The sequence below is a fragment of the Camelus dromedarius genome, chromosome 22, assembly GCF_036321535.1.
Source record: "Camelus dromedarius isolate mCamDro1 chromosome 22, mCamDro1.pat, whole genome shotgun sequence".
NCBI lineage: Eukaryota > Metazoa > Chordata > Mammalia > Artiodactyla > Camelidae > Camelus > Camelus dromedarius.
Window position 1 is genome coordinate 32,019,839 of NC_087457.1, and position 17,477 is coordinate 32,037,315.

At 49.8% G+C, this 17,477-nt stretch overlaps 1 protein-coding gene and 2 long non-coding RNA genes across 5 annotated transcripts in view; 1 reads left to right on the forward strand and 2 right to left on the reverse strand.

The window, feature by feature from the left end:
* The first annotated feature begins 2,436 nt into the window (after window positions 1–2,436).
* LOC135318857 (beta-defensin 33-like) lies at window positions 2,437–4,989 on the forward strand. Its single transcript, XM_064477367.1, has 2 exons — window positions 2,437–2,501; window positions 4,869–4,989. Exons 1-2 carry the CDS (start codon window positions 2,437–2,439, stop codon window positions 4,987–4,989), a joined length of 186 nt encoding a protein of 61 aa, XP_064333437.1.
* Window positions 4,990–6,078: 1,089 nt separating this feature from the next.
* LOC116149222 (uncharacterized) lies at window positions 6,079–12,679 on the reverse strand. Of its 3 annotated transcripts, none has more exons than XR_010377380.1 (3): window positions 11,056–12,679; window positions 7,786–10,021; window positions 6,079–7,658 (listed from the first exon to the last, which is right to left on the reverse strand). It is a non-coding gene; the product is annotated as an uncharacterized LOC116149222 (long non-coding RNA). The 3 variants fall into 3 exon arrangements; XR_010377378.1 differs by having other exon boundaries at window positions 10,494–12,679; XR_010377379.1 differs by having other exon boundaries at window positions 7,786–8,227; window positions 9,931–12,679.
* A 792-nt stretch (window positions 12,680–13,471) lies between these two features.
* LOC105084408 (uncharacterized) overlaps window positions 13,472–17,477 on the reverse strand; it is a 40,031-nt gene continuing 36,025 nt past the window's right edge. Inside the window, exons 13-14 of the long non-coding RNA XR_010377377.1 lie at window positions 14,359–14,443; window positions 13,472–13,698 (exon numbers count right to left, since the gene is read on the reverse strand). This is a non-coding gene — a long non-coding RNA (uncharacterized LOC105084408). The remainder of the gene's footprint in view (window positions 13,699–14,358; window positions 14,444–17,477) is intronic.

Here is a 17,477-nt window from a genome sequence, read left to right on the forward strand (position 1 = left end):
CGAGAGCACCTGGGGATGAAGAAGTGGCGAGAATATATGCGTAATATTTAGGGAGTCAATAAAAGGATTGTTTTCAGCATAAAAGTATAGGAGACGGGAATGTGGACGAAGCTTTCAGTCTGTACTTTCTTTTCTATTATTATTATAAAAGCGCTGTTGCTGGGGCCGAGGAGGTACAACCCCAAGAGCTGCTCTGCCAAGTTAAACGTGACTCCCTCAGACAGATCAGCACAAACACACAGTCTGCTTTTAGGTCAATGTTACTAAACTAAAATAGATCTCCACTTAAGGAAAGATTCAGATGCTGATCAAAAGAGTGGAAGTGGTAACATTTTATTGCTAAGCTGCTTCTGGGCAGAGAGAAAAGGTCAGAGGTACCTAGTTCATTTCAGACGGAAGAGAAGCGGGTCGGTGAAGGCTAGGTGCGGTGACGCACTATGTACACACTCTGATGTACTAAGGATGGGTGGGTGAGGGGGTGTATGTGCTCAGAAACACTTTAGGGTGGAGCAAATTAGTGCGTTCCCACCAGACCCTCAAAACCAGAAGATTATGCCTGAGCCAAAATATTAAAGCAGTCATTCATTGTTATCCCAACCTGTTTCCAAAAAGGGTTTGACATCATCTTAGGACGACGAGGGTTTTCTAAGAGACGGTGGGTGAACTTCTCACCAGGAGCTGGAAGCAGGAAAGCCCTCTTGGGTCTCCTCCCAGACTAATGATTACCTGTGGTAATGCTATCTATAAAAGCGTAGGATTGCGAATGGTACGTGGTTGGAAGCAAAAGCGTCTTTAACCTTAGTATAAAATCAGAAGTGCATATGAATTACTGATGACCTGACTTCTTAATATACAAGGTAGAGCTGTATTTTCCAAGTCTCACATCCCATAGTCCTTGGGCTGAGAGAGGAAAATGGGCAAAGGACAAGTTGGAAAGATAAACCAACACCACCAACAGCCATCACGTCCTAGGAGGGCCCGTGGTTGGTCAGTGCGCCTCGGCCGCTCCCAGGGCAGTGCTGGGGGGGCCCTGAGAGAGAGCACCCAACTCGAGGGCCCCCCCGGCCTTCGGCAAAGAAGCGTGCGCTTACTAACAAAGAGGTCTGCTCGGGGACAGGGCGGCAGTAGCTCTCAAATTGCCTGAGACGGGGGTGCTGTATAGCTCAGTGGTAGAGCACATGCTTAGTGTGCATAAGGTCCTGAGTTCAATCCCCAGTACCTCCATTAAAAAAAGAAAAAAAAAATCAAATTGCCTGAGACGTCCCAGTGTACTCCTCTTGTTCCAGGATAACTATTAACAGTAAGTCCCTTGCATTTTAAAAATGTCCCGTTTAGATGATAAATTATTTGGTTGATTTACTGAGGGAGCACCAGCCTTTGCTCACGTGATCCACCACGGCACGTCCTTTCCTTCTTTGCTAGGAAAGCAGAATTCTACGAAACCTTTCACAACTTCCCACTCACCCTATCATTCTCACCCTCTCTCTCACACACACGCGCACACACACACACGTTTACCCCACTATAGCTACATCCCTTATTTTCTTCATCCATTTATTTATTCACCCTTAATCGGGTTCTTCTATACTAGCACCTATTAATGGAAACAAATATTTGACTACCTGCTCTGTGCCAGGCACTGTTCAGAGTGCTGAGAACGTGAGCTCATAAAACAGGACTTGTTACTTTAGAAATTCACACGTAGTGGGAAAGAAGAGACATAAAAACACTGCATAGACAGAGACGGAGAGAAGAAGGAGGCTGACCTCATTTCCTCCCGTGCGTTTAACCCCTTTGCCACAGGAGCGCACTGCCGTAGCGCCTGTGGCGAGGATCCTCCAGCCCTTAAGCCCTCAGCTGGTTGTGGCTGAAGCAGGAGCTTGGCCTGCTGACAGCCTGCCCCACACGAACCCATTCTCCCTTTAAAACGGCAGCAAAAAAAAGTATTGAAAGTAAAAAGGGAGAGAAGCTTGTTTCAATGTCCAAAATCCCTTCTCCTTTTTTGAATTTCTAAAGGGTGGGGAGGGGTCTTTGCCTTCCTAAGGAGAAACGGGCAGGTGCAGAGAAATGCAATAAAGGTGAATGAATAAATAACTAATTGACTACAAAGAATTCCATTTTTAATAGTTTTTTTCTAAAAAAAAAAAAAAAGGCACCAAACCTCAGAGCTGTAAGCAGAAGTGAGGATCCACTAGGAACTGCCGACCCCTGTTCACCTCTTCCTCTATGACAGGCACACCCGGGCCTGGGACCACTTGTCCACAGATGAGACATCCTCCAATTACACCCAGGCCCTCACTGAATGTCCTTATTGGGAGTACAAGCTTTGTCTGTCTAGCTGAATTCTGCAAACTCGTTCCCAGATCGCTGGCCCCCACTGATGTGCCGTTGGCCACTGCTGCGTCCACCTGCAATCCCGAAAATTCATCTCCCATCATGAGGCTGCTATACCTCCTCCTTCTCTTCCTCGTATGTCTTATCCAGGCAACATCAGGTAAGCTGTGGGTCCCACTGGGAGGATGGCAGAGTGGGTGGCCTAGGAGCCCGGAGTGGGGAGGGTCTGGTGGACTCCTCACCCGGGGGTGCACTGGAACACGTAACCAGCGAGTAACGTCGTATCTGAAGGAAGCGCGGCACGTACAGCAAGCTCTGGTTCACTAACAAGGAAAGAGCAGCCTAAAGAAGTGGAAAGTGTCCTCCCCCGATTGTCCCTAGCGAGTTAGAAGTAAACCCATAAGTAGTAATGGTGACAGACGACATTTACAGGGTACTTTGCAGCCTACAGGTCACTTCCTTGTGAATAACAACAACTCTGCCCACAATGGCCAATGATGTCCACCAACTCTTTGCCAACACGACAGCACCTCTGATGTGCTGGACCACGGCCTCCTCGTAACAGTGCTTCTGGGGTAGGCATGCATGTTTAGGTCCGTCCTACAGATGAGACTGAGAAATGAAGTAAATTGTTAATGCAGGTTGTATGTGGTGAAGCCTTTAACTCAAGCCCAAGTGGGTTTGGTTCCAGAGACCATGTTTTTATTAAATAGTCAGCAATCCCAGAAAACAAATTTACGTACCAAGTTATATACAAACAAACACTTTTAGCTTGAGGAGGACCCACACAACACTCAGAGCATACTTGTACTAAAAGACTATTTGTCGTTGATCTGAAATTCAAATTAAACTGGGGCTCCTGTTACCTGGCAACCCTCCATGTAGGTCAGCCTAGGAGGCGCCAGGCTGTGCGGTGGCTACGGCCGCCTCCAAATCCTGGTGTCTTACAAGAGCAAGTGTTTAAGTCTTGCTCAGAGGATGCCAGCCCATCACAGGGGTGCTCCGCTCAGCGCAGCTGCTCAGACCCTCCCGACGGCGTTGCCGCCCCCGTGAAGGCTGCTGGGCGTGGCGTCCAAAGAAAGAGCTCTGAGGAGCCTCACGTTGGCAAGAAGGGCTCCAGCCCTGAAAGGACGCGGCCCTTCTGCTCAGAACTCAAACTAACCAAGCAAGTGCCGTGGCCCCACCTAACCACATAAGAGGCGAATCCCACCTTGTGCCAGGAAAACAGAGACTCAGACCTGTCTGGTGAACAGCCTAAGACAGACGACAGGCAGGTGGATGTAGCCGCAGACGCGGGCGTGGGTGTGGGTGTAGAGACGGACGCGCATGGACATGTATTCACAGTTATCTAATGTAAGTGACACTAATTTTAAATACATGAATATAATATATTTATATATTCATTCCTATTAATAATATGAATTACATATATATTTTATAATTACACATACATTATAAATACATGCATAATTTATAATTACCTTGCCTTCTTATGAAAAATGCAGAGACTCTGCCGCCCCTGAAAGAAAACAGTGGTTATGGGGGAGCAGGACTTGGAAGGCAGGTCCCCCAAATCCTGGCTGACTGTGCCCCCATCACAAACACCCAGCGCCTGTAAACGCCATGGACTCTGGTGGACACTCTTCTCATTCATGAGTTCCTCCCGGCTGTGTGTCACTCTCTTCCTTGCTCTCCTGCCTCCAGACATCACGCAGGCTCCCTCTCCTCCTCCCCTGCTCTCCGAACGACTTAGTCACTGACCTCTCACAGTTTCTCTCCGGCTCAACTCACAGGAGCGTAAGAAGGCCGGTGCTCACTACGAGCCATGGCTGTGGGATTTAAATGCCTATTTGTAAAACAGCTCTCCTTGCGTGGGATACGGGAGGCACAGCGATCAGGGGTGAGGATGCTCAGTCCAATGCTTAGTTTGTGTACTTTGTGCTGAGTGCTTGTAAGATTTTACCCTTTTGGAAAAGAGGCAGGCACTTCAGGAAGCGTCTGTGAAGACCACGTGATGTGTATCCCTCATCTGTGGCACAAACTGCTTTCTCTGACCTAAGGGTTCTTCATCCGAAAAGGAAAGACACTATAGCACGGAGGTTGATAAGCTGTCTCTGTAAAGGGCGGCTAATACATATTTTGGGCTCTGTGGGCCCCAAGCTCTCTGTCAGGACAATGCATCTCTGTTGTAGCATGAATGCGGCCACAGACAATGTATAAATGAATGAGGGCAACTCTCTTCCTATAAAACAATTTGTGGACCCTAGAATTTGAATTTCATATAATTTTCATGTACCATCAAATATTTTTTCTGAGTTTTTTCTACAATTAAAAAAAATGTAAAAAAAAACCCATAAAACAAAAAACCATTCTAGGCTCACAGGTCCCCCCGAAATAGGGAGAGGGCCAGCTGTACCCCTGTGGACGACAGTCTGGAGATTTTCTCTCCACGATGAATTCTGGTAGCTTTGGTTAAACATGCCTTCATTTCTTTGGGTTTTTTCCACCTCCCTTTCCTTCACAGGGCATGAAAGAAAGGTGAAAAATATCGAATGTGAAAAAATGGGTGGTGTCTGTAAGCATCAAAGAACCCACGGCTGCTCCATCCTGCCTGCGGAATGCAGAAGTCGGAAGAAACACTGCTGCAGAGTCTAGTTTCAGGCCGGAGCGTCCCCAGAGCAGCACGAGACACTCAGCACCACTGATCTCTGCTTAATAAAAGCACCACCACTCACATGGGTCCTGTGAGGGTTCTTTCCGAGGGCGTGGCAGGTCACTGGCCTGGAGGGCCGAGACTCAAGTTCTAGGTCTGCACGCCACTCATGAGCTGACTCGCTTTGGACAGCCTCTCCGTTTTCCAGCTCTTAGTCTCTGCACCTCTAGCTATTGAAACGGATGTTCTTCAAGCCACCTGCAATCTGTTAATATGTGTCTATGAATGTATGGATTGGGGGTAGAGCTTTGAGTGTGTGTGTGTGTAGCCAGGAATCCTTAAAGAGCTGGTTGACTCCAGGACTGAGGCAGGGAAAATGCAAAAAGAGACGGGAGCGTCTTAGTCTCACAAAATAAGAAAGTGCTCCCCCCAAAATGGAGCATGCTGGGAAGTCACAAGAGAAACCCGAAAGAGGTCCCAACGGCCAAAGTTGAAACAACTTCGTCAAAAAAGGTAATAAAGTATTGCATTATAACCCAAAGATAAAATAAATAGCCATCCGTTCATACTGATATGAATGAGAAGACAGAATAAATGGAGACGGGACAACTCTTCATTACAGAGTAACAGTAGTTAGTAAATGTACAAGCCACAAGGGAAATAAGGATGGGAACCTGAAACTGGAACGGGGACATTTGTGTGCATTCTGCTAATTGTTAATACCTTGACCTCCAGCTCTCGGCATCCCTTGCTCATTGAAGTATCCTCCTGCCCCGTGTGAGGAGGTGAGCCTCCCCTTGACCAAAGACTCTCTATTGACCTCGTGCAGTTGCCTTCAGGGTAGATGCCTGTGCTTCTCGAGACATACCTTGTCAATTCCTCGTTGCTTCTGGGCTGAGCAACAATCCTGGAAGACTACAGAGGGTCTGACCACGACATACTATTCACATCAAAAGAACTGCAAGGGTTTGCAAATATTGACCAAATAAATATGTTTTTGAACGTATGCCAAGAGTGTCAGAACAGGAAGGGAACAACAGAGCGCTGGAGCAGGCCAGATACACGGGAATATGCACAGCGACCCGCGACTCTGGGTTGAATAATCCAGCTCCACTGCGGGGGAGGCTCAGGGAGGTGCTGGGCTGACTTAGATACGAATTCAGTAAATGAAGTCGAAGGGTCAGAATATCAGAAATACACCTCAGCAGAAGGAATCCAAAGAGAGACGGAAGTTGAAGTTGACTTAACTACACGTGACCACAGAGCTGTGCTCTGACTGTGACCTTGGGAAGGTCAGGGGGCCTTCCTTTCACCAAGGCGTTAAGGAATTCATGCCTGACGGGAGCACCGTGTTCTCCACCACCTGGGGACAATGGGGAAAGATTCATCATGAGAGAAACCACTGTCCCTGAGGAGGTCCGATGTCAGAGGCCAAATGGCAACCCTTAATGCCCTCAACTCAAGTTAGACGTAATTATTGAAACAGGCATTAGCGTTAGAGTCGGAATCAGGATAGTTTCTACCCCAGGGATCTTTGGCAATTTTGAGCTGATCGCCATGATGCCAGGAGGGAAACAGAAGGGCCGTTTGCCAGAATGGCTCCAGACGAAGCTACCAAGTTTACCTCTCAACCTGCCGGCTTCCTGGACAGACCCACCTTCTCATTCTCAACTCTGTTACTTTAGCCTCTGCTGGATGCCTGGCCTGGGAGGCTTCAAGTCTCACCCATAAGAATCCTAATGTCTCAGAAATCACTCTCTTGATCTTTCCTTTAGGCTCTAGACCAAGGACTCAGCTGCTGGAAATCCCCAGGACCCAGGGGGCCAGACCTATCAGAAATCTTCGGTCTCACCTCCCACCTCCAGTGACCAGACCCTCATGCTTCTGCTCCCCCAAGTAATTTAAACCCCAAGTTGGTTTAAATAACCACCCTCCAGTCCTCTGGGTTTCCAGCCTCTCCAGTCCCTCTTCATACCTCAAGTTAAAACTCTTCAACCTTTCCCTGTAGCTTAAAAGGGTAAAGTAGAACTTCCTCAGAGTCTCCCATCCTCCACCCACTGGCCATACTTTCTCTGGTTTCATCTCATCACATCCTGGTTCTCAAACTCCCCGAACATAGTGGCAGCCGTGTTTCTGGCAGAGTCCCCTCGTACATTTTGTTCTCCGCACATTGGAACGCACTTAGTCACTTGTCCTTCAACTTGCCCTGCCTAATTCTTACTCATTTTTTAAAGACTCCTGTATGGCCTTCCCTGGGAAGACATCCTTGACCCACCCACCTTGGGTAAGATTTCCATGACTGTGAGTTTCTTAGCACAAGAGACCTTGACTCCACATCCCAGGCCACCAGCAGAGTTTCCAGCCCAGGGCAGGTGTTCAAAATAAATGAATGGGTGTTGACAAAATAAGCGAAACTGATAAAGAGAACAATATAACGAGGTCTCAGCTTTCCAGTTTAATTCAAGGATAATCCATTAAACGTGAACTCGCCAATGCACCTCATTCAGGGTCGTTCCACCAGATGTGGATTTTTCAGCTCACTTTACCCTTGTGCAGCAGAAGCTCCTCCCAGGGCATAGCCCTGGCCTGCGAATAATGCAATTTCTCTTCCTCCTCAGGCACACACTTGCATGTGAGTCACAGAAACGAAGCGTTTCGCTGTGCTCATAACCTGCGGAGAACAAAAACTATGTTTGTTTTTGGAAGAGGCTCAAGCTCCCTACACAGGGGAAGAAATAATTCGGTCCCACCAGGAACCCCCCAGATGTATTGCTCATGAAAGCTCTGTCTTAACACACCTCATCTTTCCCACCTTGTCCCTTCTCCTGGCTCCTTAAACAGGAGGACGATGCCAGTCTTCAAGAGCTTGTTGTGAGCAGAAATAGTTTGTGCTTTCGTTTGGAAGCTGGGCTCAGAGGCGTTAAATACTCCTCTTGGGTGGACAGAGAGCCTGCAATTGTGCCTTCTGAGATGCGCGTTGTGGGGTCGTCAGATAATGTCTTTGGGAAGCAACGCGTTAACATTTTGTCTTTCTATCTTCCTGGGACAGGAGCCCACTGCAAATAGGACGGTACGGCAGCCCTAGCCCGGGCAGGAGACTGCACGCCTACTCACTAAACGTGCAAACACACGCACACAGTGTGCTTGGCCCCCTTGAGGACTGGCTGTAACCGGCTCAAGCTCACTCACAGTTCCCAGGCTTAGAGACGAACCCCGCCTTCAGGGTTTATCAGATCTGTCCTAAAAAAAATAAGGTTTAAGACCTAAAATTCAAGTCCCTAAAGCAAAGGTCCCAGAGTAGCCAGGGTACCAGCTGGGGAGAGAGGTTTCTAAAAGAGAAAAGAAAATCCCACCTGGCTCCAAGCCAGGCTGAAAAGCCTGCTTTCCTGCCTCCTAGCAGGTGGGAGAGAGGAGGAGGGCCCCGAGCCCCGCCTGTCTGTGACGGACCACGCGCAGAGACCGCCAGCTTTGGCATAGGCTGCAGTGGTCGGGGGGCGGCTCTCACTGGCCTCAGCCTGGACAAGGGCCACGGCCACCCCTCCTGGGGTCCACGCCAGGCTCCCACGCCCCTGCTGCCCCGACTCGGGGCCTCAGCCCTGTTGTCCCCGCCTGCTGCGAGGGCAGGGGCTGGAACTGGGCCTCCAGCAGACAGTTTGCTCAGCCCGGCTCCTGTGTCCCTGTCTTCACGCCAAGCAGTTGTGGCTGCCGTGGCAGGGCCGCCCACACCCCTCTGTGCTGATCACGGCAGCTGTGACCGAGGAGCTCTGGCGCCTGCGCCCCCCAAGCCTGAGGGCCACTAACATCACTGTCCCAGTGCTGCACCAAGAACCTCTCTTTGAGGAGGCCTGCGAGTCCCCTCCTTTTTCTTCCCCAAGAGAGGATACAGACTCACAGCCCGCCAGGGTCTACACTTGCCTCCTCTCTGACTGAAAATTAGCCCAGTGAGGAGGCTGATTCTGGTCACTCATCCGAGGGACACAATGAAATCAGTCACCCTGCCCAGCGGGTCCACAGGGAACGGGCCGCGGGTAACCCAGAGCAGAGGAGGAGGGGGTCGGGGTGGGGGGCACGCCGCTCCATCCGGCTCCTGACCCCTTAGCTCGGTCTTGTCAGTTTTGTGAACCGACTCTCTGGAAGGCACAAGAAGCCCTGAGCAGTGTGACCTGGGAAGGGAATATTTGATCAGATGAGCTTCTATTAAGACAGGACCTCGGAGGAAGTAGAGAGTGAGGGAGAAGTGGAGGACACGCTGGGTGAGTATGAAGCACAACATGGCAGCAGAAGAGAATTGCCGACTTTCTGCAGGAAGCAAGGTTCCAACTCCCGGTGCCCAGCCAGAGCCCTGCGGTGCTCGCACACAGGCCCCTTTGCTCCCCCAAGCGGCACGGGACACTCGGCACTTCTGTGACGCAGGGAACCATCAGGCAGGGACTCAGGCTCCAGCCTCCCTCTCTCTCACCATCCATGCCACCTTTTGCTCAAGATACGGGCAGGATACACCTCTGCGTTTTCCCCAGGATGCCATGGTTCCACAAACCTCAAAGTGTCCTCTTTTCTTGCTCTCACAGCCACTCATTCAAGACAATGCCTCTAGGATGAGGCAAATGGTAAACTTTGGACAGAGCTGGCAGCTCCAACGCACATCAGTAGGCGGAAGCTTTAAGAAAGGAGACCTATGTGCAGGGGTGTCATCAGACTGGACAAAAAAGCAGGTCCAAGGTTCTTCCCCCGTCGATGTCAGTGTTCCTTCTCAGTGCCTCAAGTGTAGACAGTCCGAAGGTGCAAATGCAGGGAAGCCCTTGAGAAATGTCCCTGCTCTCGTTCTTCCCGTGTTAGTGTCCCTGAGCTGGGGTGGGGAGCCAGGGTGTCCTTCTGAAAGTGCAGCAGACTGGAGAAAGGAAATAGGACTCCTCTACAGAAGGGAGATGCCTGAGAGGGTTTACCTGGCGTTACTTGGCAGATGAAGAAGGCCACAAAGACGAAAAGGCAAAATAACTTCATGGCGCTGATTCGGAAGAGACCTCGGAAAAGTTCCTGGAAAGGAGAAAACAAATGGCACTACAGTGCGGTTGAATAAGAAGCCGTTCAGAGCTGCTGCTTTTATAGGTCTGATCAGCGCGACCACACGTGGAGGAGAACGTCCAGGTGTGGCCCGAACACCCATGAAGTAAGCAGCAGCCATGGTTAAGGCTGCTCCATGCTGGAGGCGTTTCTTCGCTAGCACTCGGTGAGTCAAGGACCAGGAAAGAACAGTAATTAAGCAGCAGTGATGATGCAGGAGAAACAAGAGCGGCCGGGACTGCCGCCGCATTTACTCCGGGGAGGCCTGGGAACGGTCTGCATGACCTTCCCCCACTTACTCACGCGGAGTCTCTGCGGCCTGCTGCTTCAACCCCGGGCGCAGGTGCGGTCACAAAACAGTCTTTTATTTTTCCAGGAATCACCCTCGCACTCAGTACGACGGAACTGAGTAGAAGGAAGACCATCACCTGCCCCCAGGGCTCACCTCCCAAGGCTCCCTTCTCCCTGTAGGTCCCGGGAAACGTCTGAAATCTGCTCAAGGTGCAGCTGCTCCTGTGTCCCCAGGCCAGGTTCTTAGTGAGGGCCGGTCCCGCTGAGTCTGACCAGTGGAATTTATCTGTGTTCCAGGGATGGCCCTGCTGATTCAGGGCCCCGTCCCGGCCGCGGTGATGTCTCATGACCAATGAGACCTCGTGTTCCCGGCTCTCATACCACCAAGCGTAGCACCGTTGCAGGGTAGGTGGAAACTGAGGGGCTTTCCTCCTGAGCCAAAGCCTGAATAAACACCAGCTCTCTTCCCAAATCAGGCCCTGCCTGGAGGCGGGGTGCAGCGCTGCCGTCGGAGGAGGTGGGGAATGGAAGAGCCACCAACTGCAAAGGCATACTGGGCCCAAAAACGAGGCCGGCCGCTCCGAATGACCCTGGGCCAGTGCATTAGAGGGTAACTCACTCACGGGGTGGGGGGGGGGCTGAGGGGACAGTGATCCAGAAGCAGTCACAGCGCAGCCCGCACCTACGGGGGCCACTGGGACAATGTCATAGCTCACCTGGAAGGTGGAGGCAGGTGCTTGGAACAGGAGGTGGCGCTCCTGAGTTAGGATTTGTGAAAGGAGAGTTCGTCTCGGGGGTGCTGGGGATACACCGGTAAAGGCTTTTCATGATTGTCTGGGGAGAAACAGAGCATGGAGGCGCCTGGTCCTAATGATTATTCGACAATATCTACTCGTTGCAAAGCCCTTGACGACAGAGGACTGATTTGCTGCACGTCCAGTGCTGAGTCGGACCCGCGAGACAGGAGGACACACGGGCCCCAGTTGGTGTCCGTTATGCTGGCAGCCGTCCGCCCACCTACCCCTTAATCTTAGTTAACCTGCTCTCTGTCGCTGGGGTTTGGCTCAGCCGACCCCAGCTTAGACTCCCAGGGAGCTGGGGGCGAGATTTCAATTACTTCTCACCTGGAAAATCTTGGGCTCCTCATAGCAAACGACCCCACCCTTACTCTGAGTGAATCTTGTCTGCAGCAAATGTCTTCAGAAGTGGCCGGCTCAAGGACTCTTGTGCCTTCCCTCCCTTCCTGGGTGATGGTAGATTACTCACCTGACATTCCCACAATTAGCGAGAAGCAATCAAGAGGTGCATACTGAAGGTGATCATTATGGCCTTGCTACAGCCCGAAGCAAAGCAGCCTTAGCTTACGCAGATCGAGCATTGCCCCTAAAGGTGTGCGAGGGGGAAACGAGACTAGGGGCGTTCACAGTGACTCATTGTGCATAGATACATTCCTTCCATGTTCTTTCTCATTATAGGCTATTACAAGATACTGAGTGTAGTTCCCTGTGCTGCATGGTAGGACCTTGCTGTTTATCCATTTTCTATAGTTGTTAGTAATAATACTTTTTTAAAATTATTTTTTATTTTCTGCGGGGGAGGTAATTAGGTTCCTACTTATTTACTATCAATGGAGGCACTGGGGGTTGACCCTAGTACCTTGCGCATGCGAGGCAGGCACTCTACCACTGAGCTCTGCCCTCCCTTAGTAATAACACTTTTTTAAAAAATTTGGTATCTATTTTCCCTGATAATAAACAACTAACCCACGTGCAGGGCTAGGGGCGCAGAGCTCAGGACTCAGTGCTCAGGGCTCGGGGCCAGAGGCACAGGGCGAGGGATGCAGGGCTAGGAGCACGGAGCGAGGGCTGCGGCTCCCCAGGAGCCCCGGGGGAGGGGGCAGTGAGGCTGTGAGTGGTGGGGAAGACATGGGAGAGTGGAGGAGGTTTCAACTTCACGGTGAAGAAATACAAGTAAGGAAATGGGCTATTTTTAAATTACTCATTGGTTCCTAAATTCCCCTGGTGGTAGTAGACCGCTGTACGAACGGACAGATAAGCTCTTCTGACAGGGCACCCTGTGGACTAGCATCTCAGATCCCAGCAGTACTCAGAACCGAGCGGTAACCCCTGCAGACAGACGATGCAGGAATGAACAACTGGGGAACTACATTCGTATCTGTATCGATGTCTTTACAGACGCTGGTATGCTGATAACAGCCCACTGGTCGCCGGAAAACCCGCTCTGAATTTTCTTTAGTTATTAGTTGATTGGGACCCAAATGATTGAGTCGGTGTTGGAAGAATGTCCATGCACCTTGTCATTCCTCTTTGCCCCCCACCTTCTCCGCACCCTGCAGTATTTCCCGCCTCCCCCTCCGCCCCAAACCTGCGTTGCAAGTTGCAGAAAGCCGCAGTGATGTTGGGCTTGCTGCCTCCCTGGAGGGGGGACGGTGACATCAGCAGTGGAGAGAGGACTTACTCAGCAAGCCACAGCAAGCGTCATGCCCTGCACGGGAAAGGGGACAAGAAAGACACCCAAAATCACACCCGTCCCAGGGCTCCAGCCTCAGGCATAAGACCTTCGACTGAAGATCCTGGCTTCCTACAGGCTTCTTCCAACATCTCCAAGAAGAGCTGGCGCTTCTAGGTGGTGTCTTGTACACACGGGCGCCCATCCTGCCTGGCCCCAGCACCACTGTGCCCCCGAGCACGTGCTCCCCCGCACTCAGCATAGTGGCGGGTCCCAGGACCAAGGCCTGGTCTCACCTTGCCTTGACCCGCCGTACTGCATGCTTTCATATCCAGCCTCCCTGAGATCAAGGAAACCGTAACTGCCCTCCCATGTGAACAGACCATTGTCTAAGAGCCAAAAAAAGAGTCTCAAATTGCACTCCTCCTTTGTCGGCAGCGGGGCTGGCTGTTGAGCTGTGCCAAGTTTGGGTTTCCACGCCTGGGAATGGACTGACAGACCAAAGCGCTTTAACGAGGACACATGTTATGTGAACGCAAACGCTCCGCAAACCTTAAAGCGTAATGTAAAATTCTCATACCTGTCTCCCGCCCACTGCCTACCCCTTCGTGGAAAACAACCGTCCCTTTGATCCATGCGCTTGAAAAAGTAACTGATCGTGCAGACTTGACAAGGCTGTTTGCTTTTATTTGCACAAGAGGGGCCATGCCCCAGCTCTCTTGCCAGGACTCCCCCCCAGCTGGGCTTCCATCAGCTCCCCTTAATTCTGCAGCAGACGGTGAGCGCTCGGCAGGGTCCTCTGAAGGGCTCACAGTTTGGCGCCCCTTGCTTCAGGCAGATTCCACCCCGAAGATAGCAGGGTCTTTCAAAATTGAGCGCCCTAGTGCCATCTGAAAAATGGAAAGATGTTTGTAGAAGCTGAAGGTTCCATGGGGAAGGCTGGAGCTCGCACCGTCCAGGTGGAATCCCGTCCCTCCCAAGCACACACCGACGGCAAGCTGTCCCCGCCCGTCCCTTCCCCCTCACCCTGACGGCTGTCGTCATTGTCAGTGGAACCACTGGCCAAGTGGTCCTTCCCGCCACGGGGACCACCGGGCCGTGCTGCTCAGCCAGTAACCTCACCCGGGGCACCTCGCCAATCACCCCACCTCCCCGCTGCGCACCCCATCCCAGCTCTCACAGCTCATCGGACAGAAGACCACCCAGCTGAACTCAAAGTCGCCACCACGGTGTGAGTGACAAGAAGTCTCTGGTCAGGACTTTAGTCTCCACACTGACTTGTACAAATAAAATGATTCAACTAATTTGGTTCTCAGATCATCCAGCTCATTTGCAGCAAAGGGGAGGGAGCCCAAGATCACTCCCTGACAAGACTGTTCGTGCCACAGAGACACAACGACCAGCTCTCAAAGGAACTGTCTAACTTCTCAGCGACTTATTTTGGGGTGTGGAGAGAGCAGCTCCCTACTGCATTACTCTCTGACGACGGCGGACTTAGGGAAGGAGAAAACAGAGCAGTGACAAGAAAGGGCGTCGTGGCTGGTATTTACCGGGCAGCACCTGGAAGACGGCAAGGAGAGCGGCGAGGATCACGTGGACGAGTCTCATTGTTACGGAGCTGAGGTTCCTGAAGTCCTGACGGCAAGAATCAGCAAGACAAAGTCAGAAGCCCGAGGATTCGTGCAAAGAGCAACTCCTCACCGGCCCAGGCCCTGCGCCCCGCTCGGTAACTGCCCGTTCCTGCTCCCCGGGCCCAGCCCCGGCTCCTCTTCTGTTCCTATCAAGCTCTGGTTCAGGGCTTCCGTATCAGCGCATCCTACGGAGCCAGCCGGTGCCAAGGTGAGGGAGGGGCTGGGAGCACCCGAGGGGAGGGCTAGCGCCCAGAGTCAAACCCTTAGAACCGGAGAATAAGGACAGCCCCTCACAGGGGAGGGGGCTCAACAGAAAAGATCTGGAGGCAAGGTGACTGGCTCTTCCAGGCTCCTTGAAAGGAAGTTCCAGAGTGGGCGCCGGCTTGTTATAATCCTCCCAGAGAATCCCTGTTAAAGGCAGCAGCTGTTCGCGCTGCTTACAGACTAGGAGGGAAATACACCAAATTGTTCTCAGATTTGAATTTTATCATTTACTTTCATTTAAATCTATTACAATTTTTGCTAATTATGAAACAATAATACACATCAGAAAATTTCAAATCATAAAGAAAGGTAAACATGGAAAATTAAAAAAACCCATAGCCCCATTGTTCAGTTGTAACCACTATTCTCAATTCAGAGCGGATTTCAGTTCTTCTCCTTTGTAAATAAAATTATGTAAATGTTTATTTTAAATTTAAAATAGAGACTCATACTTCATAACCAGCTCCATTGTGTCTTTTTTTTCCTACTTAAAATATTATCTTGGAAATTCTTTACTACCTGTTCAAATATGTTTGCCTTGTATGACTAGACATGTGTCTTTAGAAGTGTATTCAGTGCTTACTTTTGTACAAACTCCTACAAGGGAATCTCGACCTACATGCACATTTCAGGTTTTTATGGGTTTTGCCCAGTTGCCCCTTCTAGAAGCCGCTGTGCCACACTCTCCTCTTACTGACACTAGTCAGTATCGCATTAGTATTATTGCCCATTGTTTTTATGTCTGCAAATAGTATGAGTAAATAACATTTCCTATTTGTTTTACTATGTCTTTTTAAAATTATTCTGAGGTGGAATATTTTTAATGGTCATTGGTCTTTTTTGTCTCATGCACTTTACCCAGTTTTCTATTTTTCTAGTCACCATTCCTTGCTGGTTTCTAAGCATTCCACGCACGTTTAGCGTCCTTAATCCTTACCATTGCTTCTGGCCTGCCTCTCACTTCGTGCTCGCTCATCTAACAGCCAAAATTCATGGCTGCTCTCAATGCCTACTTTTCACATTGCTCGTGTTTGGTTTTCCTTCAAGAGGCTTGCTTGCTTTGTCTGTTTACCTAACTGTCTCTATTCCCTGACGGTTTTGTCCTTGATTATTTCAGCCCTAGGATGGAGGCTATTCTGAAAAGCTGTGACAGACTTGAGTTCCCAGCAGTGACATGAAAACTGTTTCTTGCCCCAGCCAGAAATATGAATTTCCTGAGTTCACAGACATGCCCAACACTCTCTACGCCTAGGCTTCTCATATAGAAGGCACGTGTCTGAGTTCATGTCTGTGTTCTCTTAGAAAATTGAGCCTTGGGTAGAAGGGAAACAAAAGTACACGTGATTGGAAGGAACTGGAGATGATCAGGGTCACGCCCATGTTCCATGTACGGCAGGACCCCCTGGGGAGGACAGATGGGACAGTCTGCATGCTCCCCGGAGCACCTGCATCCCAGTCTGGTGTGCCCGCCTCGTCCTGGGTCACAGCGCGATTCTACTCCCGTCCGCTCTCTGTGAGTCTCTTCCGGGGCCGCTACTACACGACTGAACTGACAAGCTCCTCCCAGTCACAATAATCAAGCCTCCCTCATCAGTCTTTTTCAGAATTCATGGCTCCTCACAATGATTCTGTTTTACAAAATAACTTTCAAATTACTCCATCAAGTTAAAAATAATGTTACTGCTCTGTTGACTAATTCCACATTGAAATTACACATTTTGTTTAAGAAAAAAATGACATGTGGATGATGGAATCTTTCTAAGAATGAGATTTTCCTCTCCACGTTTGTATCGTCTCTTAATATGACCTTCTTGTGTCCTTCAATAGCTTTCTTCATAAAGATCCAGAACTTTTTTTTGGTAACTTGATTCCTAGTTATTTTGTTTTTTCTATTTGAGTCACATTCTTCATTATTTTCTATAATTGGCTATGGTTTGCATGGGGAAGTCTCTGGATTTTGTGTAATAATTTTGCCACTAGCCCACAAGTTGAACTGTCATCCCTTTTGATTTTTTTGTGGTTACTTATCAATGGCTTTTTTAATCTTAAAATCCAGTCTGTAGTAACCATCATCAACCTCCTTGATTCTGGTGTATGGACTTGTTATTCTCACGTCTTCACAAAAGCACTGGCTAACAACTGCTGGAACCTTCAGAGATCATCTGAGCCAGCCTCCTCACTTCAAAGAGGAAGAAACTACGGCTAAACAAGGTCACAACGATGTCACGGGTAATTCTGTGGTGGACACACTGTCTTATGCAGAACTCTCTCAGTGACCACAATTCAAAACTCCCGTTTACCCATTTCCTCTATTTTCCTCTTTCTCATCTCTTATCCCTCCTTTCTCATGTCAAAGATCAACTTCCTTAATATCCAAAAAAATGAAATAAGATTTTTCAAAAAACAGGTTTTTTGAAAAGTTGTTAAAAATTAGAAAAGGTAAGTCGTTTTCCCTTACATGTGATTTCTTCCGTAAAAGCCTTTGATTTTTCTTCCAGGACTTGATTAAGAATTTCAACTCATGCATTAAGCACAGGTTGTGGTTTTGGCCCAGATGTCCTTGGGGGGTCAGGGAAAGCAGTCTGTGTCCAGTGACACCAAAACCCAGTGTTTCTGTGACCCCGGGATTGAGCCTACCACTCTTCTAGGGTCCAAAATGGCCATGATTTAGTTCATGTCAAGTTTTCTGTTTGACAAGTTAGGGCCAGAGGAAATCCACTGTGGGTCTAGGAACGTGGGTTCCTGCTGTTTATAAGCCCTGAGAGGAATTTCTA